Source organism: Mobula hypostoma, chromosome 11 (assembly GCF_963921235.1).
Source record: "Mobula hypostoma chromosome 11, sMobHyp1.1, whole genome shotgun sequence".
Taxonomy (NCBI): domain Eukaryota; kingdom Metazoa; phylum Chordata; class Chondrichthyes; order Myliobatiformes; family Myliobatidae; genus Mobula; species Mobula hypostoma.
The window spans coordinates 40,138,677-40,163,073 of NC_086107.1; the positions used below are offsets into that span (position 1 = coordinate 40,138,677).

The window sequence follows — 24,397 nt, forward strand, 5'->3', positions numbered from 1 at the left end:
TTGCTTGCTTCTGACTCTTCAGGTAATCCCAGACAGCCTCAATGATGTTGAGATCAGGGCTTTGCGAAGGCCATATCTTCTGTTACAGAACTCCTTGTTCTTCTTTTTGATGAAGATAGTTCTTTGTTACCTTGGCCAGGTGATTGGGGTCATGGTCCTGTTGCAGGATGAAGTTGGGACCGATCAGACACCCCCCTGATGGTATTGTGTGATGGATGAGAATCTGCCTGTGCTTCTCGGCATTCTGGATTCCATTAATTCTAGCCAGATCTCCAACTCAATTTGCAGAAATGCAGTCCCAACCCAGCAGGGAACCTCTGACGTGCTTCACTGTTGGCTGCAGACACTCATTCATGTAGTGCTGTCCTGCTCTTCTAAGGACAAACCTTTTTGAGCTAAAAATTTCTAATTTTGGCTCGTTGATCCAGAGCACTTGATGCCGTTGTTCAATACCCCAGTCCTTAGGCTTTTCTGTGTAGGTGAATCTTTTGGCTTTGTTTCCACTTCAGAGGAGTGGCTTTTTGCCGCAACTCTTCCGTGAAGATCACTTCAGACATAACTTCTCCAGACTGTAGAGGAATGTACTCGGGTTCCAGGGGTTTCTGTGAATTCAGAGCTGATAGCAGTGCTGGACTACTTCCAATTTGGAAGGGATGTATCTGTCGTCTGCTGCAGTGATTTTCCATGGCCGACCCTGCTTTTTTGATCTTCAACATTGCCCATTTCTTTGTGCTTCTTTAGAAGAGCTTGGACAGCACATCTTGAAACACCTGTCTGCCATGAAACTTCTGCTTGGGAGACACCTTGCTGATACAGGATGACCACCTCGGGTCTTGTTGCTATGCTCACTCTTGCCACAGCGTAAGATTTGATTTGAAGGTTAATCTGTCACACCCTCACCTTTTAATTTGGTTGTCCTTCACCCAGTTTGATTTCTTCCGCACCGGTTTCTGTTTCAGATAATCAGATTAATTCATTCAACTCATTATATCATTATCATTAGCACCTGTTTGTTATTTTTGTTTAATCTTGCACTGGGCTGGATACTGACAAAGTAATCAAGTTTTTATTTGAAAAATGGTCTATTACTTAATATGTTATTTTCTTACACAAAATACAAAAATATCTCTAACATTTAATTTTCTGGAAAATGAATGTTTGGAGATCTAAAATTTGCTCTTTTTTACCGACACACTAATGTGGAAGACAAAAAATAAAAACCTAAAACAAAATTTATATAAAAAATCTAGGGTGCCCAAGAAATTTGCATAATATATATTAACAAAAGTAATTGAATTTTTTGATCTACACAGTGCAGCTTTTTGAGAGAATTAACTAACATGGTCTAATGGTTGTAAATTCCTACTGTCTATTCTCTGTTAGTCAGTACTTTTTACCTAGGAATACGTCCAGTGCTGTAGAGCCTGAGGCCACACTTCGTTGCACTTGTATGTTCCTACCCACAATTTTGGACTGATTCACTTTAATCAACACAAATTGCTGGCTGGAGGATACAGAAGAGGAAAAGCCTGTTCTTAGCTTCTCGCAACTAAAATTAGACTGATTTCCATGTGAAGCTTCTTTCTGTCTTTATTCAACATAAGTCTACATTTGTCAACTCCCACATTTCACCACTTAGAAATGTAGAAATCTACAGGACATTACAGGCCCTTTGGCCCACAATGTTGTGCCGACCATGTAACCAACTCTAGAAGCTGCCTAGAATTTCCCTACTGCATAGCCCACTATTTGTCTAAGCTCCATGTACTCAGATTTTTAGTACAACTTCTATTTCCAAAATTTTTTTTGTAAAATTATGCAAAAGGCATCATCTACCTCTTTCACGTTATTCTGGGCGAATATTCTGGACGTAATTCAGTAGAGTTAGAATAATATTATTAACAACATTATGTTAACATTATTAAGGACCCCACCACTCAGGACATGCCTGCTTCTCATTGTTATCATCAGGAAGGAGGTACAGGGACCTGAAGGTACACACTCAGTGATTCAGGAACAGCTTCTTCCCCTCTGCCATCCAGTTTCTGAATGGACATTGAACCCTTGAACACTCCCTCACTACTTTTTTATTTCTATTTTTGCATTACTTATTTAATTTAACTATATATATATTAAATGTAATTCAATTTTTTCTCTATACTGTCATGTATTGCACTGTATTGCTGCCACAAAGTTAACAAATTTCACGATCTATGCCAGTGATATTAAATCTGATTCTGATTCTGATTCAATGGAGGAGTAGGCTCAAGTAATAGAGAAGCCTACTTCTTATTTATATTTTCTAAACACTTCATTTTTTCCATTGTGGCTGTGTTTAAAGTAATCTTTGCTGTTTCATTTAACATTACATAAATATTAGCAGGACTTCACAAATATTTGCATGGGTTCCAGTACACAAAGAATGAGGTCCATTAATGTTAAGATGCGGGGAAATGGGACAGTTCATATTCAGGTACAGGAAATTTAACAGATCCAAATTACTGAGGCGCCCGAGAGCATTGTTCAAAAATTCCACTGCCTAATTAGGGCCTGATTTCCATGTTGTCAGTAGGTTTTGAACTCAAATCGAAACTATCTTCAGAAACCCATGAACATTGCCCCAGAATCTGAGAAACGTGATTGTGGTAGATCTTGATCTCACAGTCAGTTAATGTTGATTAATATTAATTCAATAGTTCAATTCGTCCATTTAGCAGCAGAGAAATGTATGCAATATACATCCCAAAATTCTTTTTCTTCGCAGACATCCACAAAAACAGAAGAGTGCCCCAAAGAATGAATGACGGTTAAAACATTAGAACCCCAAAGTCCCTCTACTTCTGCTGCCACGCACAAGTTGCAGCAAAGCAACAACCTTCCCCCTCCCCCACCCACTTCCACAAAATTGCATCAGCACCCTCCACTCAACGGGCTTGCAATAGCAAGGCCCCCAAGAAAGACCATGATCTGCAGTATAACACGAAGTAATTGTTTACCTAACAATTCGACATGGCACAGTTCTCTCTCCCTAATAAAGGGGGAAAAGTGCTGTCCCTTTTCATAGCGGGTGGGGAAACATAACAAAACAGTTCACTGATTCTGCCTAAAGGACCTGTTACTGTGCTGAATCACTAATTATATAAAATAAATAAATAAAGTATACACTGTTAGGATCTTGCACCTTATGGCTTACCTGTACTGCAGTTTCTCTGTAGCTGTTACACTTCATTCTGAATTCTGTTATTGTTTTACCTTGTTCTACCTCAGTGCACTGTGTAATGATTTGAACTGCATGAACAGTATGCAAGGCAGACTTTTCACTGTGTCTCAGTCCATGTGACAGTGATGAGCCATTTCAAATTATACTGTGTAATTGATGGCAACTTACTGTATTAGCAGTTAAACATGGGAAAAATGGAAATTGCAGTCAGTGATGTCCTGGTCATCTGCAGAGTATAATACTGGAGATTTTGGAAATATCATCAGCAAGATTTGTTGATTTGGTATTAATCTTAAGTGTTTACAAATTATTTTTGCTTTGAAAGCTAACAAAGATACCAAGCCTAACTGAATGAGGTGTAACTGAATTTACAATAATGTATCAAAGTATAGGTATTAAATTCTAAATATGCTTTAGTTTCTATCTTCTTCTCCAACCTGGTCCCAGTCCTCAACTCACTCACTGTAAATGTTTAATGCATTTTGAAAAGGATTAGAATACCTTACTTCACAGTTGCTCAGGGTAATTCAACCTTTGAGGCAGCTTGGTCACATCGCTTGAAAATCTAAAAAAAACTTAGAAGCTCGAAGGCCGAAAGAACGTACTGCAGATGCCGAGCAGGTCAGGCAGCATCTGTGCAGAGAGAAACATCTCCTTTGGTGACCTTAAAACTGATGAAGTGAGAAAACAACATGTTTTAAGTTGCTGATGGGGTGGAGATAAAAAAAAAGAATGTGATTAAATAGAACATAGAAATCTACAGCACATTACAGGCCTTTCGGCCCACAATGTTGTACCGACCATGTAACCTAGTCTAGAAACTTCCTAGAATTAACCTATGCATAGCCATCTATTTTTCTAAGCTCCATGTACCTATCTAAGAGTTTCTTAAAAGACCCTATTGTATCTGCCCCCAAATTAGGTGGAGACCAAGACTGATGAACAAAATGGTATTGATGTTGTCTTCAAGAGATTGATGATTGCTTGTGAATCAGAGCTAATTTGACAGGACGAGTGTAAGCAGAGGGAGATGAAAAATAGTGCTGGAACTATGAAATGAAGATTATAGTCATTGCTGAAAATCCTAAATGAAGGCAGCTGACAGTAGCTTAATTGAGGACATTGACTGTTGTTGCTAGGAAAATCTGAGACTTTCTGTCTCCCGGATGAATGAGTGCCAGCATTTGAACTCAAATCAGTGGCTTTAAAATGTTTAAGAAGTTGTGCCAATGAGGCATACTCTCATAGCTCAAATTTGAATTTTATTAAGTCATGTGGGGTAATTTTTAAAGTAGTTATGAAGAGAATTACTCTGAAGTGAGTACATTTTGCATTGCTGTAAGCCATGGGGACAAGAACCCAGTGCATTGGTCACCCTACTCCATTACTTCAATGGCAGACAGAGTCTATACAACTTCAATTCTGCCTCTGTAATCCCATACCAGCCAGACCTGGCACCAACTGGGGGAGCTAGTTCATTCCTCACCTGTGAGTTGAGAGTATGAAGATAGGGTGTTACTTATTTTCAACAATTTATTTACATTAATTTTTATGTCTTTTCAATTTATTTCATTGTTTGGCATACAATTTAGAAGTTACTGATTGAATAAGGGGTACAGATAGGACAAATACAAGCAGACTTTTTTCACTGAGGTTGGGTGAAACTGGGTTGTGGGTTAAGGGTGAAAGGTGAAATGCTTAAGGGAAGATATGTGGGAGAACATCTTCACTCAGAAGGTGATGAGAGTGTGAAACGAGCTGCCTGCAGAAGTGGTGAATGCAGATTCAATTTCAACATTTAAGAGAAGTTTGGATGGGAGGGGTGAGGAAAGCTATAGTCTGGTTGCAGGTTGGCAGGTTAATAGTTTGGACTAAATGGGCTGAAGGGCCTGGTTCTGTGCTGTAGAGGGTGCTATGACTCTATGAATTACTCAGTAACTAACAGAAATGAAATATAATTTAGAAATAATTGAAGCCATGTACCAGAAACTCCAAAAGGTTGAAGGACATTAGACCATAAAACACATGAGCAGAATTAGGCCATTCAGCCCGTCGAGTCTGCTGCGCCATTCCATCATGGTTGATCCCTGATCCCACTCAACCCCAGACACCTGCCTTCTTGCCAAGTCATTTGATGCCCTGACTGATCAAGAAACTTATCAACTTCCACCTTAAATATACCCACAGACTTGGCCTCCACCGCAGTCTGTGGTAAAGCTTTCCACTGATTCACTACTCTCTGGCTAAAAAAAATCCTTCTTATCTCTGTTCTAAAAGGTTGGCCCCTCAATTTTGAGGCTATGCCCTCTAGTTCTGGATACCCCCCACCAGAGGAATCATCCTCTCCACATCCACTTCATCTAATCCTTTCTTCTGCAGCATTCCCTATTTTCTCTGGTTTCAGGATGAACTGGATCAAGTTCTCAGCAGAAAGTCATTCAGTGCCTATTTTCCACTATCTGACTCTGAGGTTTGGGTTAACTTACACCTGATTTAGTGATCTGCATCCAGCCTAGGTCCATGGGAGGGTTGGGAGTTGAAGGTGATGAGGTGAATCCAGTATGATTCAGTCCATTATCTAAAGAGATTTATGTTCAACCACATGAAATAGTTGATGTGAATTATTAATTTGCTGTAAACCGATCACGGCAGAAGATGCCAGACACCATAGCCAACACAAAGCCTCACGCAACATAAGCTTAAGATTCTACTACATACTGGGATGTCAAGGATGGGTAATTGATGATTGGCATGGACATGATGGGCCAAATGGCTTGTTTCTCTGCTATATCATTCTAAAATTACACATAGGCAATGTTAATCTGCAAAGCCTGAAGCATCTCTCACTTCATGATGTCTACCTTGTGCTATTGAGCATGAAGTGAGAGATGCTTCAGGCTTTGCAGATTAACATGAATCTTCACGTACAGCATTCTCCTTCATTTAAAAGGTAATCAGCTGGTCAGAACTCCTTAGACTAACTAACCATTAACTGGACTGTCATTCCTTTCACCTCATTTATAAGCAGAGCCACCGGTTAACGGTAATTGAACAAGTAAAGTTTATTTTCGTTACCTTAGGTTCTGAGTTTGTTAAACCAGTATTTAGCAAATCAAATTCCACAGTTCCATCTGTTTTTAATCACGTCTCTTGTAGATGGTGACTAAATAAGTAAAATTCCATTTTTATTACAGGATTCCAAGATTTGTTTTTTAAACAGAGCTTGCGGATGATAGTTCATGATTCTGTGAAAAATCAGTAGTAGAACTGATAAGAGAATTAATATGCCTGCTTATTTTAACAATAAGTTCAGTTCCACCACTACTGCCTGCAGCTTCCATTGCATGTGCAGTGACAATATAGTTCCTGCTAGGATTGGATGAATGTTAGACAACATTGTATGCTTTAATCAGGACATGGTATCACTTTGGCAATTGGACTCGTGCAGGGAAGTGAAAAGAGTGAATGTAAAATACCAGAGGATAAGGAAAAGTGCCAGAGATCCCGATTCAATCCCGACCACGGGTGCTGCCTCCTGGTGTGCCGGTTTCCGCCCACAAGCCAAGGGCCTGTGGATTGGTCACTGCATGTGATCAGGTGTGTGGCTGTGTTTGGGGGTGGGAATGGAGGGAGGGTATTGATAAGAATGGGGAGAATTTAAATATACAGACGGATGTAAATGGGTAGTGCATGAGCTTGGGCACAATGGGCCGAAGGTTGTGTTTCAATGCTGAGTCTAAAAGAGAAAGAAATAGTTAGAGAAGAAAGATGGTAAAAGAAATGGGGGAAGGAAAGAGATTTGCAAAATGAATTTATTTCAACAGGATGGGACTGACTCTTAAGTCTTCATATTTAGGAGGAGTTGCCCTTTGTACATTGAATAATTTGAAGACACTTTTCTTTATATTTTAGTTGATTACATGATAATATGCACAAGAGAAAGAGTGAATGATAGTCTGATTAAAGAGCAGGTTGGCAACTGAAGTCCAGAGTTAGCCATCTGAAAAAGCAGGTGAATTATGTACAATAACAAGCAGAGGGCATTCCAAATAGACTTGATAAAATAGAACAAGGTGAAAGATTGTACCTGTAACATCCTCCTACAGTACTGTGCAAAAGTCTTAGGCACCCTAGATTTTTTATGTAAATTTTGTTTTAGATGTTTATTTTTTGTCATCTGCATTAATGTGTCAGTAGAAAAGAGCAAATTTTAGGTTTCCGACATTCATTTTCAAAAAAAATTAATGTTACAGAGAAATGTTTTTTTTTGTTAAATAAAGTAACATACTAAGTAATAGACCGCTTTTCAAATACAAACCTGATCACTAGTAGGTACGTAGCCCAGTGCATGATTAAACAAAGATGACAAGCAGGTGTTAATGATCAATGACATAAGAGTTGAATGAACTAACTTGATTAACTGAAACAGAAACGGATGTAGAAGGAATCAAACTGGGTGAAGGACAACCAAACTAAAAGGCGGGGGTGTAACAGATTCAAATCACCAATTCTTACATCCTGACAAGAGTGAGCATAGCATCAAGACACAAGGTGGTCATCCTACATCAGCAGAAATTTCATGGCAGACAGGAGTTTCAACATGTGCTGTCCAAGCCCTTCAGAAGAAGCACAAAGAAACATGCAAGGTTGAGGACCAGAAACACAGTGGTCGGCCATGGAAACTGACTGCATCAAACTGGCGTCCCTTCGAAATCGGAAAAAGTCCAGTTCTGCTATCAGCCCTGAACTCACAGAAACCATTGGAACCCAAGTACACCCTTCTACAGTCCAGAGAAGTCTTGTCAGAAGTTGTCTTCATGGAAGAATTTTTGCCATTCCTCCAAATGGAAACAAAGCCAAGAGATTCACCTGTGCTCAAAAACACGAGCACTGGGTTGCTGTACAATGGCATCAAATGCTCTGGACTGACGAGTCAAAATTTGAAATTCTTGATTGAAATAGGAGGCAGTTTGTAGAAGAGCTGGAGAGTGCTACATGGATGAGCGTCAGCAGCCAACATTGAAGCAAGTCGAAGGTTCCCTGCAGGTTTGGAGACGCATTTCTGCAAATGGAGTTAAGTGATCTGGTCAGAATAAGTTAATTGATGAGGAGTACAAGCCGATTCTTATCCATTATACAGTACCATCATGGAGGCATTAGATCGGTCCCAACTTCATTTACATTACCTGGAGAGACAGAAGCAAGCAAGACAGCCAAAGTCTACAGAACTGTGGCAAGTTCTCCAAAATACTTGAACCAACCTACCAGCTGATTTTCTTATAAAACTGCATGACAGTATACTGAAGAAACTGATGCAGTTTTAAAGGTGGGCACACCAAATATTGTTTTGATTTAGTTTTTTACTGTTTACTGCTCTTCGTAGTTTTTTTTTGATATTTAGAAGCTTTTCATTTCATTATTTTTGGAAGCATCTTCACTTTACAGAATTTGTTTACATGTGCCTAAGACTTTTCCCACAGTATTGTATCTTCATGCACTATGCCACATAAACCACTTATTGGATAATGTGGATTTCTAAAATTTGGATAATTTTCTTTAAAAGCCAAATGGATACCCACAGTCAAACAGCAACTAATGATCCATATAATTTCAATGTTACTCCAACATCACAAGGTCTTTTAAGCAACGCTTTGGAGTAAATGAAAAACCACATGTCCACTCTGCAGATGAATCAAATAGAGTAACTTTATATAAATGCCTTACACACGATCTTCTTTACTGAGACAAGAAGTAAGCATGATACCATCTGGATAGCCTCCATCCTGATGCCATGAACGTCGATTTTTCTAACCTGGTAAATCCTCCCTCGTACCCCTTCTCCCTTTTTACATTCTCATTCTGATTCCCCCTCTCACACCTCCTCACCTGCTCAGTTCCTCGCTCTGGTGCTCTTCCTCCTTCCCTTTCTCCCATGGTCCACTGTTCTCTCCTATTAAATTTCTTTTTCTTCACCCCTTGCATTTTCTACTTATCCCTTCTCAACTTTGCACTTTATTTCCCCCTCTCTCCAGTGATCCACCTTGCCTCTCAAGCATCAATTGCCAGCTTATACTCCTTCCCCTCCTTCCTACCTTCTTATTCTGAATTCTGCCCCCTTTTCTTTCCAGTCCTGATAAAACGTCTCAGCCTGAAATGTCGCCTGTTTATTCCCTTCAATAGATGCCGCCTAATTGCTGAGTTCCTCCAGCATTTTACGTGTGTTACTCATGATTTCCAGCATCTGCAGAATCTCTTGTGGTTACAGTTATCATTGACCCCTTTTTTGATTCATTTTGAGCTCTAGGAACTGGAATGTGTAGTAGAATACAGGCTAAAAATATAGTCTTTAGTGGAACGTAGGGCATAAAGTAAATTTCTATAGTGTTTGAGATTCAAGTGTCATGCATACAAGAGATTCCTTACATAAGCAGTTGTGCAAGAATTTCTTTGCACCATCTCCCATCATGCCTTGTGCAGCTGGATCCTTGATTTCCTGTCAGATCGCCGGCAGGTGATAAGAGTGGGCTCCCTCACCTCTGCCCCTCTGACCCTCAACACAGGTGCCCCTCAGGGCTGTGTACTAAGCCCCCTGCTTTACTCTTTGTATACTCTTGACTGTGTCGCCACCCGCAGCTCCAATCTGCTAATTAATTTTGCTGACGACACCACACTGATTGGCCTAATCTCAAATAATAATGAGGCAGCCTGCAGAGAAGAAGTCATTACCCTGATACAGTGATGTCAAGAAAACAACCTCTCCCTCAGTGTTGCAAAAACAAAGGAGCTGGTTGTGGACTACAGGAGGAACGGAGACAGGCTAGCCCCTATTTGACATCAATGGATTTGGAGTTGAGAGGGTGAACAGCTTTAAATTCCTTGGCATAAGCATCACCGAGGATCTCACATGGTCTGTACATACCGGCTGTGTCATGAACAAGGCATAACAGTGCCTCTTCCACCTCAGATGGTTGAAGAAGTTTGGTGTGGGCTCCTAATAAATTTCTACAGGGGCAGATTTGAGAGCTTCCTGACTGGGAGCATCACTGCCTGGTATGGGAACTGTACTTCCCTCAATCGCAGGACTCTGCAGAGAGTGGTGCGGACAGCCCAGCGCATCTGTAGTTCTGAACTTCCCATGATTCAGGACATTTACAAAGACAGGTGTGTAAAAAGGGCCTGAAGGATCATTGACAACTCGAGTCACCCCAACCACAAACTGTTCCAGCTGCTGCCATCTGGGAAACGGTACTGCAGCATAAAAGCCAGGACCAACAAGCTCCGGGACAGCTTCTTCCACCAGGCCATCAGACTGCTTAATTCATGCTGATACAACTGTATTTCTTTGTTATATTGACTATCCTGCTGTCTATACTAATTGGTGTAAATTACTATAAATTGCGTATTGCACATTTAGACGGAGACGTAACGGAAAGATTTTTACTCGTGTATATGAAAGATGTAAGTAATAAAGTCAATTCAATTCAATTCATTGCAAGCTGGAGGGTCAGTTTGAAGGATCACACTGGAAGTGTATTGAGTAGCATTTGGGGGGGCTTGATTAGCAGGGATAGTCTGGGGAAGGAATGTGTGTGGTGGGCATCTGGAGGCTGATGTGTTGAATGGAAGTAGAGTTTATATGGTGGAGCAGATTTGGAAACCGTTTGAGGAAATGATTGGATACGAGAGCTAATTGGTGAGGGTATCGGCGAGGTGATCAGGTGGGAGGGGAGGTTAGTAACAGGAGAGGATCAGCAGGAATGGATGGCAGGAAAGAAAGGAACAGACTAAGTGTAATCACAAGAGATTCTGCAGATGTTGATAAGCCTTAGACTCCATGACCATGGGCCAAGCTTGGTCAGACCTTTTAAGTCAGATGAAGCTCTCAATCTATAAGTTAGGACCAGCATCAGTGCTTGAGGTCCATGTTGCCTGTGAGCCTTGTGTGGATAGTAGAACTTTGTTCCAATGACATCAAATTCTTTCTCATCATCTGTAACCTAAATGTGACAGTGGTGTCAACAGTCATCACAGTTCATTTATTTAAAATATTCTGAGAGGTCACTAATTCATTTCGGTGTGCTTGGCAATTGAAAGATTATTAAAGTTTTTTTTGCACTGAGAAAGTAGTTTCTCAAGAAATTTGTGGTTTTTTTTGAGCAGATCCTGGATGAAGTGGAGAGGAGGCGTGGAATTTCTGCTGCTCTGGTCTATCCGTTCATGAGAAGTCTGATGGAGTCTCCTTTTCCTGCACCTGGAAGGACCATAAAAGTCAAGACATTTCTACCAGGAGCTGGAAATGAGGTGTGTGATTCTCTGTTATTGGCCTAATTACCTGTAGTCCAATGGAGAATAGGAACTAGGGCAAAGGTTTATGAGAAGCCAGCAGTGGGCTACCAAGGCTAAACATATCTTTGCATTCCAGCTAATTTATTTAATATTCTCGGCTGAGTTGAATCTTTAATCTTTGTGAGACATAAAAAGTACTCATTATTGCCTAAAACATCTACAAATAGTGCATTTTATATCAAAGGTTTGTGGCAAAACAGAGGCCTGGCTGTAGATCATAAGCCAATAATTCAAACAAGATGTCTATTAATCACAGATCTTGAAAAGAAAGCTGAAATATTTTAATAGCAGTAAAACTAACAGTCTAAAAATCTTCCTTAAACACTTTGCCAGTAAAGTGCTTTTCTTTATGTAACTATATTTAAAATTTATTTTCTACATTTCATTGGTTCTGGAAGCATATAGAATTACATCATGTGCATTCATCTCTGCACAGAGAGCAAGAATACTGCTTAAATCTAAATATCATGGACCAAGTGTAAATAATTATTTGAGTCATTGTAAGATGTCAATGAAAACAAGGGAAAGAAATTATCGAATTGGAGTGATTTTTTTTTAATATTGTGCAGGACTGATCTTCGGCTGTTGCTTTTCATGGTATATTTGCCACTATGACAGGATAACAATGGTTTTTAAAGCATAGTAAAGTTAGAAAGATTATGAATATTGTGATTCCATCTGGTTCCCTTTGAACTCGGTGCGGGATTCTTGAATGTTGTATTTCAGTTTCCGTAGGCAATACATGTAGCCAAAATTGGAATATGAGTTAACAAATGGATATTCCCTGTTTCAGTCCTTGTCTTAAAATGGTGAAGAAAGGAATGCCATACATGCATTTCTGAACTTTATCCTGTCTTAGTGGTTTGAAGAATATTTCAGTTAAATCTTAAACAGAGCGTAGTAAATTACAAAACAGGAACTGTCTCTGCAGCCCATAACTGCTGAACACTCTACTATACCAGATTAAACTAACTCTCTTTTACCTGCACTTGATCCTTATTTCTGTATCCATACATATTCATATGTCTACTTAAAGACTTCTTAAACACCATTGTTGTATCTCTTTCCACCACAATCCCAGCAACTCTTTTATTGCACTTATTTGTGATATTAACAATTTGTTTCCACAAAAGCATCACAGGGAATCTAATTCCAGTGTCTCTTCTATTTCATATTCCTTAATTTTGTATTTTTTTGCCTTCACTAGCTATGCCACTGTGTCTTCCCTCACTAGTTTCAGTGACCCAGGTTCAATCGTGATATCTGTGTGGAGTTTGCATGTTCTCTGTGCGTTTCCTCTGGGGCTCAGGTAACCTCCCACAGCCTAGAGACATAGCCACACCAAATTTCCCCCAATCTGTAGGCGAGTAGGGTGATGGTGCTGATGGGAATGAAGGGAGGATAAAATGGGAATTGGGTGAATGGGCTTTTGATGGCCAGCACAGACCAAAGGCTTGTTTCTGTGCTGACCGATTGCTGGACCTTTCACTGTGGGATGCTTCACCTCTGCAGTCTGACCTCTGACTTTACTGTTTCAGGTGATTGAACTTCGTCGTCCCATGGACTCCCGGTTGGAGCACGTGGATTTTGACTGTCTTTTCCATTGCCTCAGCATACGTCAAGTTATCAGGGTGTTTGCCTCTTTGCTGCTTGAACGGCGGGTTATCTTCATCGCAGATAAACTAAGGTAAAAAAAAAAAAGTAGAATTATGTTTTGTTTCCTTCAATGTTTCTTTGAATACTGTGGGTCACAAGAAATCAGGGAAATGTATCATGGTCGTGACCCTGACCGATAATGTTTTATCCCATAAAAGGAATCTTGAAATTATTTTGTGGAATTAACTAGACAAAGGTCATTTGAGTGTTAAGGTGTCATAGAAAATCTTAGAGTCATACGACCCTTCATCCCGCTGTGTCTGTCCTAACAATCAAACCCGCAACTCCACTCATCCTCTTTTTCTTCTGACTTCCCCATTTTTCCTTTGTCTTTTCCATTAACTCCCCTCCTCCCCTATTTTCCTGCCACTCACCTACTTTAGGGCCAATTTTCAGCAGCCAAGTAATCTTTGGGATGGCTGATTGGGTCACAGAAAAGTACAGCACAGAAAGAGGCCCTTTGGCCCATCCAGATTGTGCTGAAACATTTAAACTGCCTCCTCCTATTGACCTGCACTTGAACCAGAGCCCTCCATACCCCGACCATTCACGTACCTATCCAAACCCCTCTTAAACGTTGAAATCAAGCTTGCACGCACCACTCGTGCTGGCAGCTCATTCCACACTCTCACAGTCCTCTTTGGGATATGAGGGGCACACAGTCATGGGGAGGAGGTGATAACTTCTCATTGGCAGTGCCCAGGGCAAGGACTGAACCCAGGCCACTGGAGTTGTGGAGCAGCAGTGATGGTTTGCACCTTAGTAGAGTCATTATCTGTGCATGGTAAATGCATCTATTAAAATTAAAGGCAGATAAATTACAAATGTATATTAAAATTATTAATTATAGTTTCACCTAAACATTTAAAAAATCTGTAAGAAGGGAAAATGTTTCAGAAGCTAAGAGCTTTTATTGTCTCTTTGCTGACACACAATTCATTGAGAGAGTTGTCAGGTAATCTGCCCTGACAACTACATCAAAATTAGCTAGTGGTCTGTTTTTGGACAATGTACCAGGAGCACTGCTGACCAACTTTTCAATTTCCCATCTCCCCTTGTACGAGAGGCTATTATAAACTGCTCAGGGTATCCCCAGAGAAGTCTGCCTAAAAGTCTATGGTGTCGTTGTAAGTTTGGTGCTTTCTCTGCTTTGGGCGTTTGTGTTGTTTGGTACAATTCTCTTGATCTGAATGAATGAAGAAAATTGGAAAAATAAACAGCATGTACCGCGTTTTTGTTTACTGTCCAAATCAACAGGAGGAGAAGTTGTTTAGAAGTGATGGAAGGGAATGCAAGGCATTTCACAAATACAGTCACTCCAAACAGGAAATTGGAATTGTTTATCAGAGTTGATTAGAATTGCACAGAGATAATGAGAGGTTTTTAGTATGTGTGTTACTGTTCCTATTGAATTTCAATAGCATTATTGGGTTGTTGTACTTCATAAATTCTGCCTGTTACATCCTATCTCTTGATACCTTCCAGCACAAAGGGGGCATAGACAAACTTTTATTTTGTTTCCTCTTCTGATATTCAATTTTTTGATCAAAGAGAACAACTACTGAAAGATGAATTATTGTACAGCATGCCAAGTGTCAGTTCTAAACGTAGCACGTTGATCTCCGGATTAGATCTCACTGTCTTTAGTTATTGCCTGATTGTCTGGTCCATATGGCCCGTAGTGCCTGGTCAGCAGAGCTTCCAGCGGTGCCCTGAGGTAGTTATACATCCTGGGGTATCTGTGAAATCTTCAACAGCTGGCAAAAGCCTGACCCTGATTTACTAGCTGTCAAAGCTCTGGGTGTGTCTAATTTCCCTCATGTAATAATCCTTAAAGTAAATCATTCTTGAAAGTTGAAGTTAATAGGAATGATCGCTTAAACATTGAATACAGAAGAGTACAGCGCAGTACAGGCCCTTTGGCCCACAGTGTTTTAGTAACCTTTTGACCTGCTCCAAGATCAATCTAATCATTCCCTTCCCAGTGAACCCTCCATTTTTCTTTCATACATGTGCCTGTCTAGAGTCTCTTAAATGCCCCTAATGTATCTGCCTCTACCACCACCCCTGGCACTGTGTTGCACAGTTACCACTCTGTTTTTAGAAAAATTACCCCTGACATCTCCCGTACACTTCCCTCCAATCACCTTAAAATTCTGTTCTTCCTACTAGCCATTGCTCCCTTGGGAAAAAGGTGCTGGCTGACCACTCTCTGTATGTCTCTTATCATCTTGTACACCTCTATCAAGTTACCTCTCATCTTCCTTTGCTCCAAAGACAAAAGCCCTAGCTCGCCTGACCTTTCCTCATACGACATGCTCTCGTATCCAGCAGCAGCCTGGTAAATTTCCTCTGCATCCTCTATGAAGCCTCCACATCCTTCGTATAATGACGTGACTGGAACTGAACACGATACTCCGAGTGTGGTCCAACCAGAGTTTTATAGAGCTGCAGCATAATCTCACAGCTCTTGACTCAATCCCCTGACTAATGAAGGCCAACACATTACACACCTTCTTAACCACCCTATCGGTTTGCACGGCAACTTTGAGGAATTGATGGACGTGGACTCCAGGAATCCTCTGTTCCTTCTCTTCACACTTCTTTGAATTGAACACTATCTGCCATTCTCAGCCCCGCTCTGGGTCCTTTCAATGTACTGTTGTAAACTAGGGCAAATGTCTGCGCTATCCACAATATCACCAACCTCCCTGTCATTGGCAACCTTACTAACCCACTTGAAACGTGATTTTAAAACCACAACAAATCCTACTTTGTCCTTTGTTGTTTTACTCTCAACGCCACAATCCTCATTAAAATTGACGTGGCCTCTGATCCACTGCTGGGTATAATCTGATACATCTGTTCAGCAAGCCTGGCATTTACATGCACATGCAAAACCACTATCCAGAACTGCTATGGTTTACTAGCACCACCCAAGCCAATGATTACCTACAGACCTGAAAGAAGTTTTCTTTCTTTCATCCCCCACCTCACCTCCCACTCCCTACCTGTAGAGTTTCACAGGAGGGCACTGTATATTACAGTTGATGATTTAATTTCCTTTATAATATTTTAAGTCACTGGTTTATGCGTTAAGATTTTATAATTTTAGCACAATTGTCAGTCTGATTAAGTAGAATAGAGTTCACTTTCCCAATTCTAATTTAGAAAGGTGGGTAGAACTTCCTCCTCTTTTCCAATGTCAGAAATTTTATAGGTTGATGGAAATTAGACAGCATCACAAGGAGCTGATTACGTGAACACATGCACATGAGTATTTATGTGCAGAAGTGCACACGTGTGGATAGCTGCTTCTAATATCCAACATCTGCAACTGGAGACAGGAAGACTGTGGCTGCCCACTCACAGTCTTCCTGCACCGCATGTTACACTGGCCGTATTACGTAAGCAGACCAAGACTAAAATAAACCCTGGCCTTCTGAGAAGAGAATGAAAAGTAAACAACAAAGCGCAAGTCAAAACAAAATGGGCAATGGTCTGAGTGACACTTGAAACATCAATAGAAGGTGACATTCTGAGATTGTTGCAGTGAACCTTGAAGTGGAATAGGGATTTCGGCCAAGCAATTGAATGTGCACCTTAAGCTGGCATATGTTGTTGAACTGACAGTACCATGGGAAGATGGTGTCGAAGAAGCTTATGAGAGGAAAAAGACCAAGTACTCTAAACTGGCAACTGAAGCTGCCCAGAATGGCTGGAAGACCAAGATTTTCCCTGTAGAAGTGGGATGCAGGGGATTCGTTGCTACATCTACGACCAGTCTATTGAAGAAGATGGGGGTGAAGGGTCACTCCCTCCAACAAGCAATCAAGTCCTTGTCAAATGCAGCAGAAGAAAGCAGCAACTGGATTTGGATTAAAAGGAAAGACAACAACTGGGCTGCAAGATGAAGACAGAAGGGTATGGAACTGAGGGGGTGTATCTGGGATGCCAGGTAGCACCGCTGAGCCCTCTGGAGATGTCGTGGGCTTATCAACGAAACGTCAAAGAAGGAGGGTGCCCACTTGATGACCCCGATGATGTACCTACCCTCCCTCCTTGTCACCACTCCAAACCCACTGCCAACATCAAGAGTTCGGACTTACCACAGGGATTGAAACATCAAGTCCTAGTAACTCTACTGTCATTCAGGCAAAAAAAAACTTTTCCCATGTTCTGATGTGTTTGTATTGATTTCTGTTTAAGTTCTGCCTATTGAAAAATTGGACTGGGCATTTCTTGTTGTGTTTCACCTTCACAAAGTCGTTTTGCACTGTCGTATGTAAATATTGTCCAAGTGTGCCTAGTCTCCATTAAACACTTCACAATGGAAAATGGGTCGAAAAGGCCCCACCTACAGCCGTCATTATTAGTACTCAGTCAATCAAGAAAAATACCACACTCAAACTAATGATTTATGGAAATGTGAGTGAACTGTCTGGCCATAATTTTGTACCTCAACTCTCTCCATCCATCCATTTTAATGGAGTATTAACAATGTAGTTGTGCACATTGTGAGCACTGACGCTGATTCATCGAGACTTGCCCCCAATGCTATCTGTAGCACAGGATGTGATCAGTCCATTCCCTCCTTGGTATGCCCCCTATCCCTTCCCTCTGTTTTCCATGATCCACCCTCTTCCCATTACTTGTACAATTTCCCCCCTCCTCCCATGCTGGCCTGAGTTTACCATGGAGAGAGTTTTTTAATTCCATGAACCAGCACGTGAATGACACACCAACTGTCTGCTTTTAATTTTGTGGGTCAGGTTTTAATAGTTCTTAACAGGAGAAAAATACCATGAGGACTCTTTCAAGCAAGAACTTAGCATCTATTTTGGATTTATCTGACATGGTGCTTGGATAAAACTTAGTATTCATTTCACACACCAAAAGTGGGTATAATCCTATTTCAATGATTTATCTCTGTATTCTCCTGGTGTTACCTGGTCTGGAATGAAGGAAGTTAATACTAGCAGAGTGGAAATCAATTCCACTCACCAGTACCAATGTCTCTCATTCTGATGAGCAACATTTGATACACCTGATCCTTGATGCATGTACAATTTTACACTGCCATTCATTTGTGATATTTTTGCATGGCTTGTTAAGATGTCATTTGCTGTCAATGGCTAAGCATCTCCAGTCTCAGAATGTCCAGAAGTGTAATCATTCTTTCTGCAGAAAGTGACTTCTATATTCTTGTATAGAGAATAGTGACAATAACTCAAATATTTTCTGTATTCTTTGGTACACAAATACTGTATATACAAACCAACAGTGTATACGATATTTATATGACCATTAAACAATAGGTGTTTTCAGTCAGCTCATTGAACATGCTTCAGTGTTCCATTATGGCTGATTTATTATCCTTCTCAACACCATTTTCCTGCCTTCTTCCTGTAACCTTTGAATACTGACTAATCAAGAACTTTTACTCAGTGACTTGGCCTCTACAATCGTCTGTGACAATGAATTCCAAGATTCACCATCCTCTGGCTAAAGAAATTCTTACTCCATAAGACCATAAGATTTAGGAGAAGAATTAGGCCATTTGGCCCATTGAGTCTGCTCCGCAATTTCATCATGGCTGATTCATTTTCCCTCTCAACCCCAATCTCCCGCCTTCTCCCCATATCCCTTCACACCCTGATTAATGAAGAATCTATCAACCTCTTCCTTAAATATACACAACCGCCTGTGGCAATGCATTCTACAGATTCACCACTCTCTGGTTAAAGAAATTCCTCCTCATCTCCATTCTTAAAGGATGTCCCTTTATTCTGAGGATGTGTCCTTTGGTCTTGGACTCCGGCACCATTGGAAACATCCTCTCCACATCCACTCTGTTGAGGCCTTTCAACGTTCTATAGGTTTCAATGAGGTCACCCCTCATTCTTCTGAATTCTGGTGAGTCAAGGCCCAGAGTCATCAAATGGTCTTCATATGACAAACCCTTCAAAATCAGAATCATCTTTGTAAGCCTCCTTTGAACCTTTGCCAATATCAGCACATCCTTTCTTAGATAAGGGGCCCAAAATTGCTCACAGTACTCCAAGTGAGGCCTCACCAATACTTCATATGGCCTTAATCCTTGCTTTTATATTTGAGTCCTCTTGAAATTAATGCTAATATCATATTTGCCTTCCTCACCAGCCACTCATTGCTTCCACACTGCAAGGAAATGGTAGCTAATTCCCTTAGAAATAATGTAATGCAGAGAATGAACAATGGAAACAATGTTCAAAGTAACTTTATTATCAAAGTACATATACTTCACCGTATACAACCCTGAGATTCATTTTCTTATGGGCATGCTGAATAAATAACCATAATATAATCAATGAACGATCACACCAGCTTGGGCATTCACAGTGTGTAAAACACAACAAACTGGTTCAAATGCAAAAAGAAATTTTAAAAAAATAATAAATAAACGAGCAATATGTATGGAGAAAGTGAGTCCATGGGTTGTGGGAACATTTCAATGATGGGCACGTGAAGTTGAGTGAAGTTATCCCCTTTGGTTCAGGAGCCTGATGGTTGAGGGGTAATAACTGTTCCTGAACCTGATGGTGTGAGCTCTGAGGCCCTGGTACCTTCTTCCTGATGGCAGCAGTGAGAAGACAGCATGTCCTAGGTGGTGGCGGTCCTTGATGATGGAAGCTGTTTTCCTGTAACAACATTTCGTATAGATGTGCCCAGTGGTGGGAAGGGCTTTACCCATGATGGACTGGGCCGTATCCACCTCTTTTTGTTGGGCTTTCCATTCAAGGTTTTTCCATTCCAGGCTGTGATGCAGCCAGTCAATATACTCTCCGCTACACGTCTATTGAAGTTTATCGCAGGAGTGAAGACACAGGTGAAGAGTAAGATTGAAAAGAAGACTGTACCAGCTCAGGTTGATCAGGAAACAGTACTGAGCAAGAAATAATTTTCAAGGCATCTGCTCTATAATAAGTGTGCAGGCTAGTTTGAACTATTGCTGGCTACAGCTCTTTGCCCAGCCGGAAGTGTTCTCTGATTGGACACATCATCGTGAGAGGAGAGGAATGGGTTTGAATACCCTGAGTAGTTCTGACAAAGGATCATTCCACGGATGCTGCCTGACCGGATGAATATTTCCAGCAATTTTAACTTCTATTTCATTGAATGACACGCATATTTTGGACTGGATGCTGAATCATTCAAATGGTCAGAGAACTTCAGCTGACCAGCTTCCTGCTTTGCAGTTAGAAGGTACCCATTATCAGTGGTTTTTCAGAAGTCTGGGTTCAGGGGCTTCTAATTTTAACCCCCATTGTTTGTGAAGCAGAGTTCTTAGTCACAAACATATGTTAGGAAAAACAATTAGGTAAAATTGAGATTTTGAGATGTACTAATACCACACAACCCAATTGCACTACCCTCCCCATTCCCATTGGGATCATTTCCCACATTGTATGCCTTTTTTCTCTTGATGACTTGTACCATCACCATTTCCCTAGAACGGTGGTGAACTCAACTTAGGGATAATAGAGGAACAAGTCCTGGTGGCCCACCTATCCACCAATTGTCCTCCAGTATCAAGGAAATCTTTTCTGATTATAGAACATAGAACATGGAATAGTACAGCACAGTACAGGCCATTCAGCCCACAATGTTGTGCCAACCCTTAAACCCTGCCTCCCATATAACCCCCACACTAAATTCCTCCATATACCTGTCTAGTAGTCTCTCAAACTTCACTAGTGTATCTGCTTCCACCACTGACTCAGGCAGTGCATTCCACGCACCAACCACTCACTGAGTAAAAAACCTTCCTCTAATATCCCCCTTGAACTTCCCACCCCTTACCTTAAAGCCGTATCCTCTTGTATTGAGCAGTGGTGCCCTGGGGAAGAGGTACTGGCTATCCACTCTATCTATTCTTCTTAATATCTTGTATACCTCTATCACGTCTCCTCTCATCCTCCTTCTCTCCAAAGAGTAAAGCCCTAGCTCTCTTAATCTCTGATCATAATCCATACACTCTAAACCAGGCAGCATCCTGGTAAATCTCCTCTGTACCCTTTCCAATGCTTCCACATCCTTCCTATAGTGAGGTGACCAGAACTGGACACAGTACTCCAAGTGTGGCTTAACCAGAGTTTTATAGAGCTGCATCATTACCTCGCGACTCTTAAACTCTATCCCTCGACTTATGAAAGCTAACACCCTATAAGCTTTCTTAACCACCCTATCCACCTGTGAGGCAACTTTCAGGGATCTGTGGGCATGTATCCCAAGATCCCTGTGCTCCTCCACACTACCAAGTATCCTGCCATTTACTTTGTACTCTGCCTTGGAGTTTGTCCTTCCAAAGTGTACCACATCACACTTCTCCAGGTTGAACTCCATCTGCCACTTCTCAGCCCACTTCTGCATCCTATCAATGTCTCTCTGCAATCTTTGACAATCCTCTACACTATCCACAACACCACCAACCTTTGTGTCGTCTGCAAACTTGCCAACCCACCCTTCTACCCTCAAATCCAGGTCATTAATAAAAATCACCAAAAGTCGAGGTCCCAGAATCGATCCTTGTGGGACACCACTAGTCACAACCCTCCAATCGGAATGTACTCATTCCACCATGACCCTCTGCTTTCTGCAGGCAAGCCAACTCTGAATCCATCTGACCAAACTTCCCTGGATCCCATGCCTTCTGACTTGCTGAATAAGCCTATCGTGTGGAACCTTGTCAAATGCCTTACTAAAATACATGTAGATCACACCCACTGCACTACCCTCATCTATATGCCTGGTCACCTCCTCAAAGAACTCTATCAGGCTTGTTAGACACGATCTGCCCTTCACAAGGCCATGCTGACTGTCCCTGATCAGACCATGATTCTCTAAATGCCCATAGATCCTATCAGGATATTTCTGTTCTGAACACCATTTGTAGTGGAGCTGGGAGGTCTCTACTGCAGCAGCTCCAAGCTTTAATGTCTGGACAATGGGAGCAGGGATCCTACAAAGAAATGACTGTGCATATCTCATGAACCTTAACCAAGCGAAGCTGCTGAAGAGCATTGGAAGAGAGACTAGAATGACGTCTGTTGGAAATGAAAGAAGGATATTGGTGGTGGATAGAGTTCGAGGAGGGAGACAAGTTTCTAGAATTGAGCCAGTTGACCACTGCCATTGGGATATATCTAGATGTTCCTCCACCAGCCTTCCTGAGCCATTTTCTTCAGTTGTTCTCAGGTTGTCACAAGGGCCACTTTTATTGCCTAACACATGCTACCTGTGAGCTTGAAAAAACAACTCCAACTTTGTGATTTTCCAAGCACACTTCAAAAGGCTGTTAAATGTTACTCACAATAACCTACAGGCCGGACTAGGTAGCCATGAGCAGCTTTATTTCGCTCAAGGACATCCGTAGGCCAGGTTGTTTTTACCTCAGTTTAATAGTTTTACTGTCCTTTTTTTACTGGGATCAGATGTTTATTGCAGTTTTTGTATAAACGAAATTCTAATTCTTAAACCCCCGCAGGGACAATTTGAACCTGCATTCTTCAAATTATTAGTCCAGTCATCTGGATTATTAGAGCAGTGACATATCCACTCCCATTAATACGCACATTTACTTGTGGTTTTTTAAAATGCCTATGAACTCATTAAACAAAAATCAGTAATAATACATTTTAAAGTAAGGCTGGCCTCGGTCACAAGAAATCTCACAGATATTGTCTCAGTGACGATACTGAGCTAAACAGCGGGTTGGGTTAGTTGGTGGAAATTTTTTTTCTGAAGTAGATATCATCTCTAAATTTTTTTGGAAAGCAGTCTAAACAAACACAGCAAAGAGGTTCCTTCTGACAGCTAATGACAGCATTCAAAAGGTATGTACTTACAGTTTGTTCCTTTGATCCACATTCTCAGAGTGGCCTCGTTCTGTCGAACATGTTAGAAGTTTGTCCTCCTAGTTCATTTGTCCTTGAAATTAGTAATTAAAATGGATAGTAACATCTGGAAATCATCAAATAAATATTTCACCTTGGAACTGCTGTGCAACAACTTGGTCACCAGTGATTGACCACTTGATTCTCGTTCTCAAACTGTGCCCTTTGCCATATGATAATTAACTAATGGGGTAATGGATGTTAATTAAAGTGGTTTATGTTGATAACAAGTCCTCTTCAAAGATTTCTCTGTAACTTGTTAAGGGTTACGGCAGCATGTCAAAAATGTAGGAAGTTCAGATTTAGTTCACTTCTGGAATACTGTTAACTTAGAAATGCCTCATTACATGAGGAGCTTTAGTAAGTTGGTTGGAGTTTGTGGATAAAATGCTGGATGGAAAACAGGAAGTCCCACCAACAACACAGCATGCCTGCTGGAAATGAAGAAGGAATGAGATGTTGCTATGGGTGGGTTCCATGCTGTTATCTTGTTTTCTTAAATAATTCATCATACACTCAGTGGTGACTATATTAGCTACGAGGTTCCTAATGAAGTGGCCACTGAATGTATTTCTGTACGCCCGTGGTCTTCTACTGCTGTAGCCCATCCACTTCAAAGTTTGATGTGTTGTGCGTTCAGAGATGCTGTTCTGCACACCACTGTTGTAATGTGTGGTTATTTGAGTTATTGTCACCTTCCTGTCAGCTTGAACCAGACTGGCTACTCTCCGCTGACCTCTCTCATTTACAAGGCATTTTCTCCCACAGAATTGATACTTACTTGATGTTTTGTTTTGTTTTTTGCACATTCTCTACAAACTGTAGAGACTGTTGTGCATGAAATTCCCAGGAGATTTGCAGTTTCTGAGATACTCAAACAATGGTCAAAGTCACTTACATCACGATTCTTTTCCCATTCTGATGTTTGGTCTGAACAGCAACTGAAACTCTTGACTGTGCCAGCATGTTTTTATGCATTCAGTTGCTGCCATATGATTGGCTGATTAGATTTTTGCATTGAGCTTGTATCCAGGCGTCCATGGCCACTGAGTGTATACTTGAAACTGTAGTTCCATGGTTAGTTACTTTTGATATTCAGGCTAACAATAAAGCACTGAGTGTTTATTAAGGGTTATTTCATAAAGGGAAACAGGAAGCTCTTCATCAATGACAAGCAAATTTCACCTTCCCTTTTGCTGAGAGAGGTGCAGCTGGCCACTAAAAGCCGCAATAATGAAAT

The 24,397-nt window shown here is 41.0% G+C and overlaps 1 protein-coding gene across 6 annotated transcripts in view; it reads left to right on the forward strand.

Annotated features, from left to right (window-relative positions):
* dennd2b (DENN domain containing 2B) overlaps positions 1 to 24,397 on the forward strand; it is a 521,803-nt gene that overhangs the window by 433,437 nt on the left and 63,969 nt on the right. For all 6 annotated transcript variants that reach the window (XM_063061873.1, XM_063061872.1, XM_063061875.1 and 3 more), the window contains 2 exons: positions 11,381 to 11,521; positions 13,105 to 13,253. In XM_063061873.1, the coding sequence (XP_062917943.1) occupies positions 11,381 to 11,521; positions 13,105 to 13,253 (290 nt within the window). The remainder of the gene's footprint in view (positions 1 to 11,380; positions 11,522 to 13,104; positions 13,254 to 24,397) is intronic.